Source organism: Talpa europaea (genome assembly GCF_964194135.1).
Source record: "Talpa europaea genome assembly, chromosome: 5".
Taxonomy (NCBI): Eukaryota; Metazoa; Chordata; class Mammalia; order Eulipotyphla; family Talpidae; genus Talpa; species Talpa europaea.
Genome location: NC_140071.1, coordinates 139,171,898 through 139,191,847, shown reverse-complemented (window position 1 = coordinate 139,191,847; position 19,950 = coordinate 139,171,898). Strand labels below are relative to the sequence as shown.

General features: G+C 48.0%; 1 protein-coding gene across 2 annotated transcripts in view; it reads right to left on the bottom strand.

Annotated features, from left to right (window-relative positions):
• Positions 1-9,249: 9,249 nt before the first annotated feature.
• RAB28 (RAB28, member RAS oncogene family) overlaps positions 9,250-19,950 on the bottom strand; it is a gene marked incomplete at both ends in the record, with an annotated part of 55,206 nt that continues 44,505 nt past the window's right edge. The window contains 3 exons of one of the 2 annotated variants that reach the window (XM_084233503.1): positions 9,250-9,408; positions 16,187-16,264; positions 18,944-19,047. In XM_084233503.1, the coding sequence (XP_084089629.1) occupies positions 9,316-9,408; positions 16,187-16,264; positions 18,944-19,047 (275 nt within the window). Of the gene's footprint in view, positions 9,409-10,811; positions 10,836-16,186; positions 16,265-18,943; positions 19,048-19,950 lie in introns of those variants that run through there. The other variant, XM_084233504.1, reaches the window with a different exon arrangement.

The following is a 19,950-nucleotide window of genomic DNA, read 5'->3' as shown; positions in this document are numbered from 1 at the left end:
TTCATTCCCAGCGACCAAGGACAATGATAACAGGGGTGACTGTCTCTGCGGGTGCTGGTGAGAACAGATGATAGTAAAGACCAAGCAGAGCAGCCTCTTTCAAAAGCTTCCAGAACTTGTTCATGATCCGGGATCAATGGGGCAAGAGGGCAAGTCTAGGCACCCCTGAGACAGAAGTTAAGTCCGCGGTGGGGTGTTTTCTTGCAGCCCCGATTTCGGGCAGCAGAAGGAGAGTTGGCTGAGAACCGTGGGCGCGGCAGCAAGGCAAACAGCTCCTTCCTCACCAAACACTCGCACCTTACAAACCAGCCAGCGGAGGTGCAGAGAGATGAAGCAAGGAGTCACTCACCACGTACGTAGCCAATTAGAATCCGGGTCTTCCGAATTGCAGGCCCACACTCACTCCCAAATTAGTTTGTTGTGGCTTCCCCCAAAGCAATGGCCCGGGAGCACCGTGCTCCTTGGGATGAAGCAAGGCTGGACACTGAGCCAGGACCCGAAGAGTGATTGCTGATGCTTCGCTCCTGAGGGGACAGGCATCCTGGGGAGGCCAAGCCACGACTCTCCACACGTCATCTGATCCCTTCGTTGTGTCTGAACACAGGACATGGGGCACCTTGACTGGGGTTTGATTTTCCTTCACAGAGCCCACTTTTATCAGGCTGTGCTCAAGCAGTGAGGGCCTCCACCCTGACCACGGAGTAACTGCTTCAGCTCTGGCCACTATCCTGCTCCAGGGCACCGTCTCTGTTTCTGAGGCAACGTTGGCTTAGACTCTGCATCGCCAGAGGTACTTGCAGGCGTCACACCACACCTACCTCCACGGCCCTGCGTCCTCCACCACAGTCTGCTCCCCTCTGCTCCCCGCTCTTTTCACCCCTCCCCGTTGGTAGCCTCAATTCTGCATGATTATTTCTAGGAGGAAGATTTGGTTTGATTATATCTGTTCCTTTGTCTTGTGTCTCTATACTCCAGGGATGCATGAAATCATCCAACATTTGTCTTCCTCCTTGTAAGGCAAAGAAAATGTCAGACTTTTCTGCCCTCCTGCCATCAGGATTGATGATGGATCCTTGAGGTCCTGAACGCATGCCTGATGGCGGGCACCTGGAATAGGGTGTGGGCCTAGGTAGATGGGATTCACCTGGGCTGAGACTGGGCTTTTAAGGGTGGTGTCATGGGGACGCCAGCAGCAGCAGCAGAAGCCGAAAGAGAAGCCGAGAAACAGCAGAACGAACGCCGGAGAGCCCAGATAGAGTGAAGACTTGCTGGGGCCTGGGAGGCCTGCCAGCCTCCCAGCCCCCCAGCCAGCACCCCTGCCTGCCATATGCCTGGTGAACCCCAATAAAAGACCTGCAAAAAACCACTGAGGACTCTGACTCCCCCTTTCCCCGGTCTGCATGGGATCAGAAAACCTCCAGTGTCCTGTCCTGCCCCTTACACTCCTCCTGACATACTTTGCTTACTTTGCATACTTTGCCTCCAGGTGCGTGCATGTCGCCACAAATGGCAAGATTTCATCATTTTTATAGGCGAATAGTGTTTCAGTGTGTGTGTGTGTATAAATACGTGTGTGTATATGTGTATATATCATCTTCTTGATCTATTCATCTGTCTTTGGGCACTTCGTTGTGCCCTTAACTTGACCCGTGTAAATAGTGCTGCAAAGAGCGCAGGCGTGCAGACATCCCTTCAAAGTAGAATTTTTGCATACTCGATTCACACTCAACACTGGGTGCTCATGGCGGAGAAATAACTGCAACCACAACCGACTGAGACAGCGCAAGGACTTCCCGCCTCGCGGGGCAGGGGACATGCTCACTGAATAGACCGGCAGGCAAATGGCCACTATGAGAGCAGTCACTCTGCCTGTCATGCTCTTTTACCAGGTTCATGGAGTTAAATCTACCGAATGAAACCCACATAGGATGTGACTCATTAACTTCCCAAAGCCATAAAGCATTGAGCTTGAGAACCAGGATCCGAGCCTGTTGCTCACTCGTCAGCCCCTGACCAAGCCTCACCGGGCTGCCTCTGAGTCACCTCGGCCCCCATTCCTTGCGCGTTAAAGATGGCGGCCTTCAGCTGCTCCTCCCCGGCATCCCAGGCCGCACCAGGCGCAGCACCGAGCTCTGCTAGGTGGGTCCCCTGAGCCGTCTGGGTTGGGCTGGGCTGTGCTCAACGGGAGCAGAGGTCATCTGGACAAGCCGAGGGGCGCAGGAACCCCGGGCAGCTGTGGGAGGCCATCCATTTTCCCGGGTTGTATATGCTATAAAAAGCTAATCAAGCAGATGTTTACAACCAGGGGCCTTGCTGCATTTAACAGATTAACTGTAACATGTTGGTCTGTGACCTCACAGCCCATTTCCATGAAATGTTAGTTTACACTTGACTCTGGCCTGGTCAGTAGGCAGATAACGAGGTCAGGGGCTGACAGGGAGGAGACCGGCCAGCCCAGAGCTTCCATTAGGCAGCTGAGCCTGCTCTGTGGGCTCTGATACAGCCTAGGAACGGGTCAGAACTCATAGCTCACCTTCCGGCACAGTCGTCAGACACCGGTCGCCCTGCCCGGCCCGGGCCCTTTCTGAACAGCCCGGGGCTCCTGTCCAGACATCACAGGGGGACTTTGCTGTTGGTGCTTCAGTCAAGAATTCAGGTCACCACCCTGTCAGACAGGCCCAGAGGATCTCTGGGCAGGGCCAATTATATTTTCTGCTCTGGAATGCGGAAATCTGACCTCTGAGGATTTAAAGTCACACCTAGGATCCCTAATCTCCATCAGCTGCTCTCACTTCCTAGCTCGCATTTAACCCAGATGACTCCCGGAGGTAGGTGCTCGCCTGTCATGGGGGTAAGAAAATGGAGCCTCAGGGAGATTCAGTAACTGTAGTGATGGGATCCACTGGGGGCACCAGGAATTTTCACTCAGGTCTGTCCGATTGTAACAGAAGTTACAAAGCCAGGTGGCCTAATCTGGACGCCCTAACTTTTCCAAGCCTTTGAGCCCATCTGTAGGGTAAGGTAAAAAGCATCAGGCTTTTCTGCCCTCCCGCCATTGGGATGGATGGTGGATCCCTGCGGTCCTGAACGCATGCCTGATGGCGGCACCTGGAGTAGGGTGTGGGCATGCGTAAGTGGGTACACCTGGGCTGAGACTGGGCTCGTAAGGCTTATCACGAGGACGCCAGCAGAAGCAGAGAAGAAGCAGCAGAACCACAAGGGAAGCCGAGAGAATGAGAGAACGCCAGAGAGCCCAGAAGGAGCGAAGACTTGCTGGGGCCTGGGAGGCCTGCCAGCCTGCCTCTGCCTGCCGTGTACCTGGTAAATCCCAATAAAAGCCTGCAAAAGCCGCCAAGGGCTCCAGGACTCCTCCTTCACCCCGTCTGCATAGAATCATAGAGAACCTGCCCTGGGTCGTCCTGCCCTTACACCATCTTAAGATCAGTGAGAGTGTTATAGGGCAGCCCTGATATTGAACGGGTTCCTGGCTGTGGGTCCTCACCCGCGCGCTTACAAGGGACTTATGAATACTCCACTACAGACACACACAGAAGGGTAATAAAAGGTCTATTGACAAGAGAAAAGGAAATAAGGAAAATGTACAACTCAGGGAGAAAATAGGGAAATAAAGTCTTTAATGCGTCCTACCCGATCCAACGACCTGGAAACCCAAAGGCACTCTCCGAGCTGGCCGGACGCTGCGAGCTGGCGGGGAGCCAAAATGGGTGACCCCCCCCCCCCAAAGCCCACTTGTCTGCCTTTTATATCAACCTGGCTGCTTAATGCCACCCTCAAGTCCCAGCCACCTTCCCTTGGGTGGGGATGGGATGTGGAGTTCCCAGTGTCTTTGGCTTTGGCCTGGGGTGGGGGTGGCGTCCACAAAGCCTGCATGGAATTAGCTTTAGGACAGCCTCTTCCCCCTAACAAGAGGAGCAGAAACATCCGCGAGGAAGTGGACCCGGCGTGCCGAGGAGACAGCCACTCCCAGGCACATTCGACTTGCCAGATTTTCCTTCTTTCCAGGAGACCTGTTGTTTCCTGGCCCCGTGACTCATGACACTCGAGTGTTCACACCTTCACTGAAGTGCTTAATGATGCGAATAAAAGGCATTTATCATTATAATCCTGGTGGAGATAACAGAAATATTAGCAAAGGCCCGAGTAAAAACAGTTCAAGTGAGGCCTAATTTTTTACAAGGCCAAGGAACGATTTACTTTATCATAGCAAAGAACTTTATTTGACAAATACATACTTTATCATCTCTGGTCGGCTGAAAATATAAATTTACTTTTTTCCTAGCCATAAAATTAAAATAATTTTGGTTGCAGAAACTTCAAAGAAAGCCCATTCTAGTTTCAAGCATGACCCAAGGGTATTTAAGTGCTAAATACTGAACGTGAATAAACCACATCCCGGTCCGGTCGGGTTGGGTCCAGAAGGCCAGACTCCCAAGTCAGTAAGAGCAGAGTTCAAACTCCGTCCTCCGCTTGCCCTGAGACAAGACATTTCTCTCCTCCGGAGTCAGCTTCCTGGCCTGTGAGAGGAGACACAGCTCACACCCAGAGCCCGGCGTGAGGGTGAAACGAGCCGGTAAGCAAAGCGCATGTGCTACGAAGCTGGGGTCTCGGGGAAACTGTGGACTGAGAGCCCAGCACGGGCCTGGCCAGGGAGGGTGCTACCCAGAGGCTTTCCCTCCGTCCTCTGCCTCCCATTCCTGTCCTTATCTGTCTTCATGGGTGGACCGCCAAAGAGAACCCCAAGGCCAGCGAGCTGAGTCCCCTGGGTCCTGGGCTGCAGAAGGAGTAACAAGATGGTCCCACATCCTGGCTCACTCAGCTCTCTGCCAGCCTTTTACAGCATCATCCTGACACCCTGAGGAGCCAGGCAGCCGGCCGGCCTGCGATCCCCACCTGCCAGTGCGGAAGACAGTCGAGAAAGTGTCAGAGGATGGGAGAAGGGCAAGAAATGGGGTGGGGGCACTTGAGAGGAATGAGTTAAGTAGGCTCAAAAGTCAAGGGTCTTGGGGCCTCCCTGGTGACGCAAGGGGTTAAGACGCAACCTATGAAGCTGTCCGTACTCTCTGCAGCACGAGTTCAATTCCCCGGCCAGCCAGGGAGCAGCCCACATGGCGCAGCAGACCTCTCCTGACTCGCCCGCTGCTCCCCTCAGCAGTGGATTTCAGTTAATCAGCCTGTTGTGCTCCCCACTCTGTCTCTGGTGAATCCTTTCACACAGCCCCCCACCTCTGGCCTGTACCCCAGGTCTTGTATGCATAAATAAGTAAATCTTAAAAAAAAAATAAAAGCTTTAAAAAAAGAGTCAAGGATCTTTGTTGGACCAGAAGGAGATAGCCCCCCACGCCTAATCAGAAGCAACCGTGCGCGTTCCAGGGACCCTGGACTGCTGCAGGAAAGGCCTCAGCATGTAACAAGAGGGGCTCCGCTAGTTTGCTGCTGGGGGTGTTTAGACAAAAGCAGCGTCCATGTTGCCCTGAGAACAGCAGACTGAAAAGCCTGACCATCCGCGCCCTTGTCTGGGGTTGCTGTAAAGGCCTTGCCCCCAGGATGCGTCTCACGTCAGCCCCAGGAAATTCTCGAGGTGGCCCCCCTGGTGATCTCCCCTGTTTACAGGGGAGAGGTCTGCCATGCCATATGGGTATCTCCTCGGCCGGCCGGGATCGAACCCGTGCTGCAGAGGCTGCAGACAGCTTCCCAGCGCGGCGCTCAACCCGCTGCGCCACCAGGGAGGCCCAGTGCAGCTTCTGAACGCGCGGAGGGGAGGAGAGACAGCTCAGCCTGGCTTGTCACCCAAAGGCCGCTGATGTGGTCCGAGAACAGGGTGTTCAGGCTTCTTCACTTTTCTCTGTATGAAGCATTTTTACGACGTTTGTAATCAGAACAAGTGACAGGGTCATTTTCATTTGGAAACTTAAGTTTTTGAAGAAATTAGTCTGAGGACAGGAGAAACCCCAACCCGACTGAATGGGGATTGCAAGTATCCATTCTCTGTTTTTGTGGACTTCTCTCATCAGCCCGTCCTCTCGCAGGTCCATGTATGTTTAGCCGCCAAAATCGTTGCGTCCTTGGAGATGGCTGACGCAGCACAGGGAGAGGAGCTGCCAGGGCCTGAAGGTCAGCCTGGGGGGTCTCTGCCATGGCTGCCCTGCAGGCTGCTGGCGCTTTGCAGCCCAGGATGGCTGCAGACAGGCCCGGAGCGCGGCCTCTCCGCTCAGGTGCAGGCGGCCGAGTCTCTGCCTCGTCTTTTCTTGCTTCCCCTCCCCTTGCTCCCTCTCTGTGCTTTCTCGGAAATCTGGCCGTGTCTCCCCAGCGTCGTCAGCTCTGATGGGGTGAGCAGCTCCGTTCTGAGCCAACCACCGGGACCAGGAGGAATCAGTCCCCCTCACGGGATGAGGCCTGCAAGGCTCCGCTTAGGGCTTCGAGGGGCGGACAGAGGAGGAGGCTCCAGCAGGAGATGAGGGAAGCTGTCAGGAGACGTGGACGCTGGGGGGCCGCTGGCAGACCCCACCGCCATGCCCGGCGTCTGCTTTTGCTCTGCCTTTGCCATCTTGGGAGCCTTTTCTCAGGACGCCCCACACGCCAGCAGCCGCGGGCAATGGGCAGAGAGCACCAGTTCTCCTGCCCCAGCCGGTGGCTTCGGCGACCGACTTTCCAGGGTCCCGGCTGACCCCCTCCTGGAATAAGAAAGCAGCCCCAGGAGCTCTCCGGGTCACTCCAGAAACCACCCCGGGGCGGTTTGCCACACATAATAGCGGGTGCCCTTGAAAGCAGCGGCCAATGACCAGTTCTGGCTGAGGAGCTTTTGTGTTTTTCAAAAGCTCCCCAAGCAGCGGCGGTGACCACAATGCGTTTGAAACTTTAGAGCACGCGTCTTCAGACAAAGTGCCTCAAACTAGACGGGGAGACTTGTAATTTCTTTAATTAAAAACTGTGGACAGGAGAGGGAACAGTCAAAGCAAAATAAGCATGAATCCAACGCTTTGTTTCAAAAATAAACCCGAGGTATGGGGAAAATTGTACCATGGGCTTCGGGAGTGGGCTTCGGCCGCACGCTGCCTGCCGGTCAAGGCGCCGGCCTTCCTGGAACCGCGGGCCCGCGGCGGCCGTTCCGGCTCACAAGGCGGGCGTCCAGCCCATGAGGCCACGGGCCGGGGCCACCTCAGTCCCCGTCCCGGTGGCCAGAGGCACAGCGGCCAGGCAGGCTGTCCGGGCACACGCCGCTGGTCCAGGGGTGCGTGTGAGGGTGGAGAGGCCGGCACTGAGTCACCCCTCCCTCTAAAGGACCCCTTCAGCCCCAGGAGGGGGCCCCTGGTGTGAGCTGCCCAAGCGGAAGGCGGCCTCACTCGGGGCCCGGCCTCATCCACGCTGTCTCAGCAGCGGCTTGTGTGGGTTCTAGTTTGACCACTTACTTGAAGAAGGACTCGGCACCATCATTACCAGTTTCAGTGTCCTCCAGTGGGCACAATGACTGACACCCTCCTGACAGATGGGCGTGAAGGAAAATGGCTCAGGTGAAAGTGCCCGGGGGTCCTCTCCCGCCCTCTGCTCAGTCCCGTTGGCACCCTCACGTCACAGGCCAGAGCCACTGGGTCTGACCACAGGCCCCTGGTGATGTCTCTGCCTCCTCTAGCATGTCCACGGCACCGCGCTCGCACCCTCCTACGTGCGTGTGTGGGTACAGCTCGTAGTTCTGCAATAACTGGATTGGAAAACATTTTCTGAGGAACCTCAAGTTTTCACAGCACAAAGGTGGTCTTGCTCCTTAAGAAACATGAAGTCTTGGGCAAGTTCAGTTTACCAGTAGACGGCCATCAGTCCCGGATTTGAAAATGACAGCACCAAGGGCAAACGTTCTCCCTCTCAGACTGATGGTGTCTGGTAGGAGGACATCAAGCGGAAGGTTAAACTGAACGGCTTGGAAGGACTCGTGCCTTGAAAGGCTCACAGAGCTGCTTCGTTGCTACAAAATGAAAAGTAGAGAAATTAGAGGTTATTCGATTAAATTAAAATTTCCCATTGTTTAATGAGTAGAGCCTCAATTTTTAAAAAAGTCTTAAATTTCAAAGCACTCTTGAAAGTGATTTGAGAGCCGAGTCTAGCTCTGGGATTCCATGACCTCTGGCAAGTTCCTTTTTGCCTCCCAGCTTCGGCTTCCTTAGTCACACAGGATGTGAAATAACAGACTTTCAGAAATCCCTTACCACTGTAAAATGAGGCGTCCAGAATTTCTGCGCACACTTGTGGCAAGTCTCCTAGGAGGGGCGCGCCCCAGGACTGCCTTCAATAAGCTCGTGGTTTATTAAACAATAAAACACAAGGGCAGAGTAACCGTGATTCACAACAGGAAGGGCTCGCGGCCACCGAGAGGTGCTCACGGGAGGTTCGGCTGTGGAGGGAGGCTGCCTTGGTGGGAGTCCATTCATCGCTGCTCCCACGTGGCAGAGGGAGGGCTGCCCGCCCAAGCCCTGGGCCTCAGCGCGAGAAACCGCTGGGACAGAGAGTCCCGCCCTCAGGGTGCCAAGGGCTGGCTGGCAGGAGGCAGACATTTGGAGGGGGGTGGTAGTCCAGGCCCATGCACCCATGCCACGCACAGAGGGTGTATCCATGGTGCCCCGGGTGCCCAGGGAGGCAGGGCACCGCCAGTGGCACCGGAAGCAGCAGCCAGGCAGCCCCGACAGGCTGGGCACAGGGCTCACTCTGCGGTGGGCACGGCAGGACACCTCACCACGCGCATGGCCACCAGCCTAGGAGGCTTCTCCTGATCCTGATCCTGTATCCAAATACACTTTGCTTTTCTGGAACTAAAAGGAAGATGGTTGAAAGAACATTCTGACAAGAAGTAGTTTAAATAAATTTATTTGCAGAAGAAAAATTGAACATCAGGTACAGTCTGACCCGCAGTGACCCAACAAGAGCCGAGACTCACTCGCGTCCTCCTGCCGGGTCGGGAGGGTGGCCCGGGGCGCAGCGCCCACAGGCCCGGCCTGCCCAGCACAGACCCGCCGTGACACAGTCACAAAAATACAATATCAAATGCTACTTTATGAGCTAGAGCTGCAATATAAACAATTTACGCCCTTTTTATAAAATGAAAAAAATATTTCTATGACAGCTTTATTGAAGCATCTTCAGTTCGGCATCAGCTTTATGTACGTTCGCAGCAGAGCAAGAGGAGACGCCTTCCGGGGCTGGTGCACATGGAGCAGCTCCCCACGGTGCAGCCAGGCCGCAGCCCGGGCGAGACCAGGCCGCCCCTGCCTGGTGTGCAGAAGGGCGGCGGGAGGCGGAGGCCCGCGCTCACTGCACGGCACACACGGAGCTGCGCTGGGGGTTCACGGTCCTGGACGCGGGCTCCTGGCTGTAGTTCACGATGTCTGCCTTCACCACCCTCTGCCGTAAAGGAAAACACGGTTATTATCGGCACATCAGAACATTTAGAAAGGGCTCCTTAAAGTATATTTTCATTCTCTGAACTCTGGCGAACTCCTGGTGACAGACGCCATAAATGAAGCGGGGGCTGGATCCTCCACGAAGGGACCGAACCAACGAACGGGGAGTTAGGATTTGGGGGTGGAGGCTGGTTTGTTTGTCTTTTAGAAACTTAACAGCAACTCATTTGTTGAGTCTCCCCAGGTTTTATGACATTAACGTAAGGTTATCACAAAGTCTAACAAAAAACTGACACATCAATTTGAAAAATGAAAACCTGGTTGTAATTTACAGCACAGGAATTTAATTACTCACACATTTTAGTTCATAGGCCAAATTTCATAATTTCAAATAAAAATGTCATTATTAATTATTTCCATAAACTAGTATATCTCGTCATAACTTTTTAAAGCGCGGTGATAGCAACTTAAGAATCAGTGAGAAGAGGCACAAACATCAAAGAGGGGTCACACGGAAAAGAGAAACGTTTTCAGTGACTCCAAGTTTTAAAATTTTCCTCCCAAATTGCTCACTTACTTCCAAATACCTCACCGCTGGGTTCTGCACAGTGACCCTAACAAAATACAGGATGGAAAATCTTAAATACCTCATATTCATGTTTTTTAAAATAATTTAAATACGTGAAAAAAGAAACTCGCTCTGAAAAATCTCTTTCCTAATCTTTACCACATTGATTAGAGAAGAGGAAAAAGACCTCACCCCCACCCCCAAAAAAAACTTAAACCAAAAGATGCTTTTATCTCTTCCTTGTCCCCTCTAACTCTCATTTGGAGGCCTATCTTAACTGATGAACTTAGCTATTGCTACTGCTCATCTCTAAGTAATTATTGAAGTTAAAAGGAATTCTTCACTGCACTCAACTCGTGCCCTGAATCTGCACCCACAAGCACACCAAGTGTTAACTCAAGGCAAATTTTAAAAATGCTTTTCAATGACCAGGCTTTACCAGGACAAAATGGCAAAGAATGAATGATGAAATAACTCGCCCCTTCCCCACTTCACTGCACGTGTAATAAACACAACCATAAAGACAAATAGGTTTTAAAGTAACTGAAATGTTATTTTAGTTTGTTCCCAATTCCTCATCTAATTCCGAAGTCTCTTGGCAAAGAATCCATTTTTCAAAATTCTGAGACACAACTTAAGCGATATTAATTCTCAGTAAGGTACAATCACACTTGAACTTCTCTTGTCGTAAGGAATAAAGAACAGGAAAACATCCACTAGTTCTGCCCAACCCCGCTCCCCAAACCAAGAATTTATCAGCCCATCCCTGCACCACTGTACTGCACAGACTCTACTCTGAGCGGAGCTGGAATGTTGAGGATCTTCTTCCCAGCACGTCACTGTTTCGGCCCTGGCAGCGCCTGTCAGTTCCACAGCACACCAAGTAAACAAGATGAAGAAGGGGGTAGGGAGAGGAAGAAGAAAATGGAAAGTATATTCAGTGAAAATAGAGGAGAACATCAAGTAGAAAAAGAAAGTCAACACAAATTTACACAAAGCACAAAAGAAAGAGCAGAACATAGACACCCCAACAGGAAAGAAAACGAACAAAGATCCAAGAAACGTTATTCTTGACAGTTCCAGGCCCTGAGGTAGACGTGTCTACTGAACCTCCCAGTGAGTTCCCTTTTTCATCCCACAGTCACATGCCACTATACAAAGCCCAGCCTCTCAGAGGACAATGACGCATGATGGGGCTTTTCCACGCGACAGCGTGAACTCCGTGTCCTTCAGCGGACACCGTGCCGGTCTCCCAGGCCGCGTCCACACTGCCCACGCAGGGGCACTCACGGCACCTGTTCACCGGTCTCTTGGCCCTCACGGTGAAAGCAAGTACAAGGCTACGAGACACCGAAAGTGCTCACTTGTGGACTTACAACGTGTGGTGGGAACAGCCGAAGAGCAGTTAAATTTCTTTGCAGGTATAAAGAGGCGGAGGTGTAAATCAGAGGCGGCCATACCCCATGACAATGGTTTACAGCTAATAGTGTTCCTGTCAAAGACGACCTTTGCTGCTCACCCCCCTCCCTCCATGCTTCCAAATTCCAGGTAAAATAAATCAGTTCAAATGGCAGTTTTCTGTCATTTAAAAAAAAAAAAAAATGACATACGATACTTAAGCACACAGCTATTGTTTTCAAATGTCTAAGGGTTTCAGAGTTTTGCTGACTTAAGAATCCAAACCACTTGGCTAGGTTTTTGGATTGCCACAAAACCGAAGAAAAGACCACGTATGACAAATACATAGGACAGAGGTAACAGGCTCCCCCAGTCTTTTAGATTTAAACTATCCCTGATTTTTAAAACTAATTCCAAATATCGGGCCTCCCTGGTGGCGCAAGGGGTTAAGATGAAACCTATGGGCCTCCCCGGTGGCGCAGCGGTTGAGCACTGGGTTGCGAAGCTGCCCACAGCCTCTGCGGCTCCGGTTCAATCCCCGGCTGCTCCCCGGCCACCGGAGGAGGGTCCCACATGGCGCGCAGACCTCTCCTGCCGCCCGCTGCTCCCCTCAGCAGTGTACTTCGGTCCTTCTGCCTGCTCTGCTCCCCGCTCTGGCTCTGGTGAATTCTCTCACCCTCCCGCGCTTCTGACTGTCCCCAGTGCTTGTATAAATAAATAAATAAATCTTAAAAAAAAATAGTAAAGAAGGAGAGATAAATACCAACATTTGAAAAAAAAAAAAAAAAAGATGCAACCTATGAAGCAATCTGCAGCCTCTGCAGCGTAAGTTCAAATCTGGCCTGCCAGGGAGCAACCCACATGGCGCAGCAGACCTCTCCTGGCTGCCTGCTGCTCCCCTCAGCAGTGTACTTTGGTCAGTCTGCCTGTTCTGTTCCCCCATCTCTGGTGAATCCTCTCACCCCCCCGCCCCACACCTCTGGCCTGTACGCCAGTTCTTGTATACATAAATAAATCTTTTTAAATAATAATAATAATTCTAAATATCTATTTCAGAAAATTCTTCCTTCATAATAATATCTCTTGATTAAGAGGCGTGGAAGAACACGCCGTGGACCATGTCGGCGACTGCATCTACAGGACTGGGCAAACAGTAGAGTGAGCACGGGGCGCTGCGCCCCTCTCCAGCAAGCAGTGCTAACTCCTGGCCCAGACTCATGATTTACTAGGCACTCTGCCTGACGCTATCAACAGGAGCATTACCAGCTGTCACGTGAGGTATGAGGGGGGTACACGGGTGAAACGCCGGACAGCACTCTCTGACCTCCGCAAGCCTAATTGTTCCGTGCAAACTATGGCTCCTCATAAAGACAAGGGATTTTCATAATCAGTGAGCAACTCATTAATCCTCAGAATGTTGGTTTAAAGCCCATCCTATAAACACAACCAGGTTACTGACCTGTGGTCGACATTTGGTCGACGTACAGACTAACATAAATGACTTGGATTTTCACCATTAATTTTCATCACATGAAATGAAGTAACGAGGCAACATCTTTCTTGGAGGCCTTGGCTGTTTGACACAAAGTTTTGTACACAGTTTCTAAACTGGAAGCTAGAACCAAGGCTGTGCAGATTCAAAACTTTGATTTCTATGAATAAAAAAACAAAATCTCCATGCCATAAACTTCACGGAAGGTGGTTTCAAAGTAGTCAGTTTGTTTACAAACCATCCATTGATATTTTCAGAGAAAATGTTTCCTACAAAAAACCTTGTTTTATTTTTTGGGCCATCAAGTACACTCATATTCCCTACTATTAGTCAATGGAGTGAAAACAACCAAGTACACCTCAAAGCAAAGCGGCCGTGTGGCTCAGCACCAGCCTCGGCCCCATCTAGTCAAAGGGCATTTGGGAGTGGACACTGGCAATAAAAGTGGTGTCTATCTAGAGGGTTGGGAAGGCAGCAGCCAAGGAGCTGGGGCTAGGGAGCAGAAGTGGACTCTTGGGAAGACACCAGAGACATTTTTGGTCACTTCTGCAATTAATCCAGAGAGGGATGTAATGCATTTTCCATCACAGAAATCAGTCTGCCGTCCCTGAAGCCTAAAACATGTCACCATCATCCTAAAGTCATTGCTTCTCTAGGCACGGAGAGCAGGTAAATAACACATGGTCTCTGATTTTGAGATGTATGAGGGTCTAGCACAGAAAACAGATGCAGAAACTATTCAAGAATATTATGACTGATAAATATTTAAAGCATGTCAAGATGACAGCTATCAATTTGAGCTTGAATAGAACATGACACTTTGCACACAGTAGGAGCTTTAACGAAAGTGAGTCGTCTTTTCCTTCCATGTAATAGGCCAGTCTATGCCGTGAGAAACATCCATAACTGCCGGCAGTTTACTAGCCTCTCTGGCCTCACAGGGAGTTAGCAGTGTAGTTAGCACATCTAACACCTTCTCAATTAAATTTGTCTTATGCTAAGTGAAGTAAGTCAGTAGGAGAAAGACAAGTAGCAGATCATTCACTTACATGTAGAATATAAAGAAACAAAACAAAAGGCCAGATAAAACCAAACCAATAACCCCTAGAAGTCTGACTGTAGAATTGAGGCTACTTCTAAATAATACAGAGTGTTGTAAACCAATATTACCCCAATAAAAAAAACAAACCATGGGGCCTCCCCTGCGGCGCAGCGGTTGAGCGCTGGGCTGCGAAGCTGCCTGCAGCCTCTGCAGCGCCGGTTCAATCCCCGGCCGCCGGGCGAGGGTCCCACATGGCGCGTAGACCTCTCCTGCCGCACCCCCTGCTCCCCTCAGCAGTGTATTTTGTCAGTCTGCCTGTTCTGCTCCCCACTCTGGCTCTGGTGAATTCTCTCACCCTCCCGTGCTCCTGACTGTACCCAGTGCTTGTATGAATAAATAAATCTTTAAAAAAGAAAAAAAAGTAAAAAAAAAAAAATTAAAAACAACTATGTAATTTCAACTTGAGAACTGACTGAAAGTTAAAAAAACAAACAAACAAAAAAAAAAACCTGGATGTCTCTAAAGTCAAAAACAGTGATTTTTTTTTCTGGCTCCTGCAACTAAGGGGAAGCTGAGCTCTTAATGCAGCTTCGCTACCACTTCGCCTTCAAATGGAGCCAAGTGGCCCAAGTCAGAGGGGCTGCCTCAGGTGTTCAGCACGGCTTCTCCAGGGGGCCCATCGACCTGGCCTTCCTGCATTCCTCTGGACAAAACTCGCCCAAGTCCTGCATGTCTCCTGGCTCTCTCTGCCGGAGTCATAGCCCAAGTCCCACTGATTCTCCTCTGAAATGCTCCTTACACTCAGCCTTTCCTGTCACCCCTGGCTCTGGACCTTATCACACGCAGGCAGTCACCAAGCCTTCTCAATCCCCTTCCCATCCAACCACACACCAAAGAAATCCCATTAGATTAATCCTATCTAAAACCTGCTCTCATTTATTTCCTCATTTAAAAAATTACTTCCCACTGCCAATATGTTAGATAAAATGGATCACCTAGGCATCTCTGTAATCTGTTCTCAAATGCCTTTCAAACAGACACAAAAAGCCATTATCTTAACCAAACTATTCTTCTGATTCCAAAACACAACCTAAGCTTTTCAAATTCTTTGTGCCAGTTTCTGTTTGAGCCATGTTCACACACACACACACACACACACACACACACACACACACACACACACACAGTGGAATACTACTCAACTATAATAATGTATTAAAATAAAACCCAAACAACTATTTTTATGTGTGTGTGAGCCACTTACTTAGCACAAAATAGCTTAACTCTATGTCTGGCCAAAGTAAGTTCGGAAATAAATGACATTGAATAATGAGAAATAAAAGTAGATTTCCAGAGTTCCAAATATTTTAATCTAGGCCAAGAAACAGCCACATCAAAACAACAATTTTCAACTAGCTCTGATTATTTTAAAGCACTCGCTAACACTTACCATGAAAATAAGACAAAGGACTCCAAAGGAACTTCTTTAAGGACAAGGAAAAGACCAATACACCCTTTAAGCTGCACGGGTTAGGATGGAGTGAAGGGGATTAAAAAAATTTGCAATTTATTTGTGCTTCACACCAAACACATTTGAGGCTGAACTTTAAAGGCTTTTGCTGTGGTTTTGTATCCCAGCAAGCACGTGCAATGGTGCACTATCGCAGCAGTATTTTTAAGTGTGTGACCACCGGCATTAATTCCTTAGGCACAGAGAACTGTCTAGAATAACGAAAGAACTCAGAGGTCCTCAGTATTGAATACATTAAGTCAATAATAAAATAACATCAAGAATTGATATCATAATAGTGTAGAAGATCAAATGGCACAGACTTTTAAAAAATAGAAAAAATATTTTATCAACTGAAACTTGGAAGATGCCAAATGGAGTAATTCTCCCTAAGACTGAACTCGATGAACAGCTGCGATTTTCTATGAAATATAAAAGAATGTTATACAGTAATCCTTGGAGAACTTTAATAAAGAAGTATGAAACAATACAGTCAGAATGTTATTTAATCACTGTTGATATCTTTATTGTGTTAATCTCATCTTCTCAACACAAAAAGGATAAAACAAAAATTTCAAGGATATCATAATTTGACAAAAAGGTAACATCCTCCATCTATTACTATAAACACTGATTTACACAAACATTTATTTCTAATACTTTTAAGGACAGGTACATAGAATGTATAAAAGTGAAAGGATTCAAGAGTGAAATTAGTATCTTTTAAGAAATAAATTATGTTTTAAAATATAAAGTTCAATATAATCACCTGTGACTGTTCTATTTCTGCTTTGTTTAATTTGATTCCAAGGATTTCAGCAGCAACTTTCTGAAAACACAGGAAGACCTACATAACAGAAATAGATTTAAATGATTTAAAACAGGCATGCTTAAGTTACTTTCAAATAAATGGAACTTTCTAAAAAATGATAAACAGCAAAAGTATGTAGAGGTGATTCCAAAATTAGCGTTATCAAATATAGCAATATTTTAAATATAATAATTTTAAAATGATTAAAACATAATTTGAAAATCCACACAACTCACTGAACTTGTCTAAAAATAAGAATTATCCCTATAAACTTATACCTCTAAAGATTTAACATATGACAATTAATTATAACTACTACATTTTAAAAAAATCTGCTAGTGTGACAGACTCCTATATGTCCTGAAGAAAATGAAAACTACACTACCCAGGTTTTTCACAGTTAATTCTATACTGGTCTTTTGCTCTGGCTTTAGCCGTTCTTAAAGGTCTGAATTCCCAACCCTTTAATAATTTTTGTGGCTCTCATCAATTTCAAAATAATTATATCTCCTGAGCAAAAAAAACTTAGGACTCTTTTCAGTGTTGTATCAGTTCAGATCAAAGGAGTAGTCTGCTCCAGAGAGACAAACAAGAATCTACAAACAGCTTCCTCACCCAGGGAACTTCTGCCCAGCACCGTGACCCCTGGGGCTCCAGCCCCCACACCAGCTGTGAAGTGTGACACTTGCCTTTGCCTTAGCATCTGTCCCTGCTTAGCCCACGATCATTTACTGCATATTTATCACAACTCTACTAATTTTAATTTTCATTTCTAATCAAAGAGAGACACATACCCCCGAAAGGTTGATGTCATTTGCACCTTAAAAACCTTACTTTATTTTAGCTCACCGATGATCAATGGTGAAGGAACTATATAGGAAAGCTCATATGATTGAACAGAGGGAAAAAGAGCAATTATAAAAGAAATAGCTCAAAGAAATTAAGAGGGAATAAATCAGGTAAGATCTCCTATATGTCTATTGGAAGGAATTTAGCTTTTATTCTGAGTGAAATAGAAGCCACGGGAGAATGACTGATAATGGGTGGGCAGCAGGATGCATGAGTTCAAGGAAAGGGTCTGGTCAAAGTCATGAGCCTAGAAGAGGTCACTGGGGAATAGTCTAGAAATAGAGCTATCTAAGGACTGAACCCAAGGACGCTCCAGTATCTAGAAGCTGGAGAGAGAAGAAGGAACTAGCAGAGAGGACTGAAGGAGAGTAGTTAGGAGGTAGGAGGCAACCCAGGAGGTGTACTGTGATCCTCTTAGAAGCTAAATGAATAAAGTATTTCAAAGAGGAAAGGGTAATCAACTATTTTATATGCTGTAACTAAATCCAGTAAGAGGAGGACTAAGAACAACATTGGATATAGCAAAAAGGAGATTATTGGTGACCCTGATAAAGCAGTTTGGGGACAAGGTTGGGACCCGCAACATTGTTGGGGGCAAAATTCCAGAACTGACCAGGAGAAACTGGGAGCAGAGGACTGCGGACAATACTTTCAAAAAGTCCATGGGAAAGAAGCCAATAGCTATGGCAAGTTGTGGGACCAAGAGATTTCTTGTTTTTAAGATAAGTCACACTATTTTGTATGCTGGTAGGATAATCCTGTAGACAGGAAGCGCTAAGGGGCTGGCAAGAGAGAACTGCTAAGCCACAGCAACTAGCAGGCAAGAAAAATGGGACTAGCACCGGCAGGGAAGTCACCCAAGTGACGGCACAGGTGGCTCACCCCACGGCAGCCACAGAGGAGGGGAAGACAGAGGCCACAGGCAGAGGGGAGGATGGGGAAGAAGCGGTGGCAGGAGTCTGTGGACGGGCTCATCCGCCTGTCTCCACTTTCTAATCAAACAGGAAACAAGGCGATCACCGGACAGAACGGGCAGGGAGGACCTGATGATGAGGGAGAGAGGAGAAACGATGGAATCTAGGAGAGGGCACCAGACCACGGACTACAGACGTGGTAGAATCACTGCACTGTACAAAGGGGCCACTTGTAGGGAGCGAGCGTGAAAGTTCCGGAAAATCTCCCGCATGCCTCTGCAGTTTTCTTCAGTCATGTTCAAATACTTGGGTGCAGCCACAGAAAGGTAGGGGTTTGGCTTCACCCAGAGTCAGCTGTTCCCAAGGGCGTCTGATGAACAACGAGGGTGTAAGAGGAAAGGTGTTGGGATCTATGTCTTGTAGGACAGGTGGAGGCATCAAGGGAGTGAGCTGGAGAGAGAGGCTGGCGGCCAGCGACTAGGATGCCCGCTATGGAGATGTGGGCTAACTGCGGCAGTGACAGCTGAGGACAATCCTGTGCCGGGGAGTGGCAGGCAGAGGTGGGGTGCTGGAGCCCACTGCACCAGCCATCTAAGGCTCATCTAGAAGAGAGAGGCGAGCAGAGCAGTACAGCACCTGTCACAGAGCAGGCCCCCAGGAGCTGCAACCTGCTAGCACCAGCACCAGGAAAAGATCAGAGGTTATGAGTAGGAGATTACAGGTGATTCATATTCTTTTTAGTTCTTGTATTTTTAAATTCCCCAAAATGACCATAAAGCTATGCTAAGTGAATTACAAAATATAAACAGAATATGATCATCGAAAACATGTTATGTCTTTAATAAGAACTAATTTGCTTCAAATGTGAAGTAATAGAAGTATACTTCTTAGAATCTTAGTAAATAAAAGCAAAATGTCACTTAGAACACTCAGTATTCATTATTTTACTTACAGAGTCGCCTGTCTTTGCTGAGACAAAGTGGCTACTAAAACCATTTTCCTGGCAAAACCGTAAGTGCTTTTCGGTTTTCACTGTTCGCATATGTTCCAAATCAACTAGAAAAGCATTAAACAGAGAATAAAATTTAACATTAGAATCAATCAATACATTTTTAACATATTTAAATTTGACTAATTTCCCAATACTATATCCCCCTTAGATACTAGTTATGTAATCCCAGTCAAGCTATTTAACTTCTTCCTGCCATAGTCTCCAGAACTAAACACTGGAAATAACAAATATATTTAACTTATACAGGATTCTTTGAGAATTAATCCATGACAGGAAAATAAGGGCTCAAAAACTGAAAACAATCACTATTATTTTCTATATAGCTTCAGACACATTGAAAGTACTCCAAAAAATCTACTTAAAATAACATGTTTAGAGATAGTGATTCATGAAAAGATGCGCTTACCCAAGCAGTTCAATTGCATTATCAGAATAGTTTTATAATCACTATGAACTTTAATGCTAACACAAATACGTAACTTTCTGTTAAAACATAATCAACCTTTCACTGTGTACGTATGTTATTTACAGCCATGGCGTAATTTCACAAAGATACAACTCAGTTGTCCATTTTGTAAGTAATAGGCAAAGTTCCTTGAACAGTCGTAGGGGCCTTAAAGCAAAGCACAGTGCCCACATCCAATGCTGGATTTATCCAGCACAGTCTGTTTTTTTCAAATGTGATCCTTTATTGAACAGTTTCCCTTTTTACAACATTACAGACCCCATTAGGGTGTTGACTCAATGCCGTCAAATTATAAGGCAAATATAGTCACAGGATTTAAGGACAACTAGGCTCTTTGAGTCAATATAGGAAAAAAAACTTAAACTGATTTCCTGAGGAAGGGACCCAACTGACTTATAAAAACTTGTAAATTTGCAAATCTAGTAAGCCTACATAATAGTGGCAATTGATTGTCAACTGAAAAATTCTTGCATGCTACATA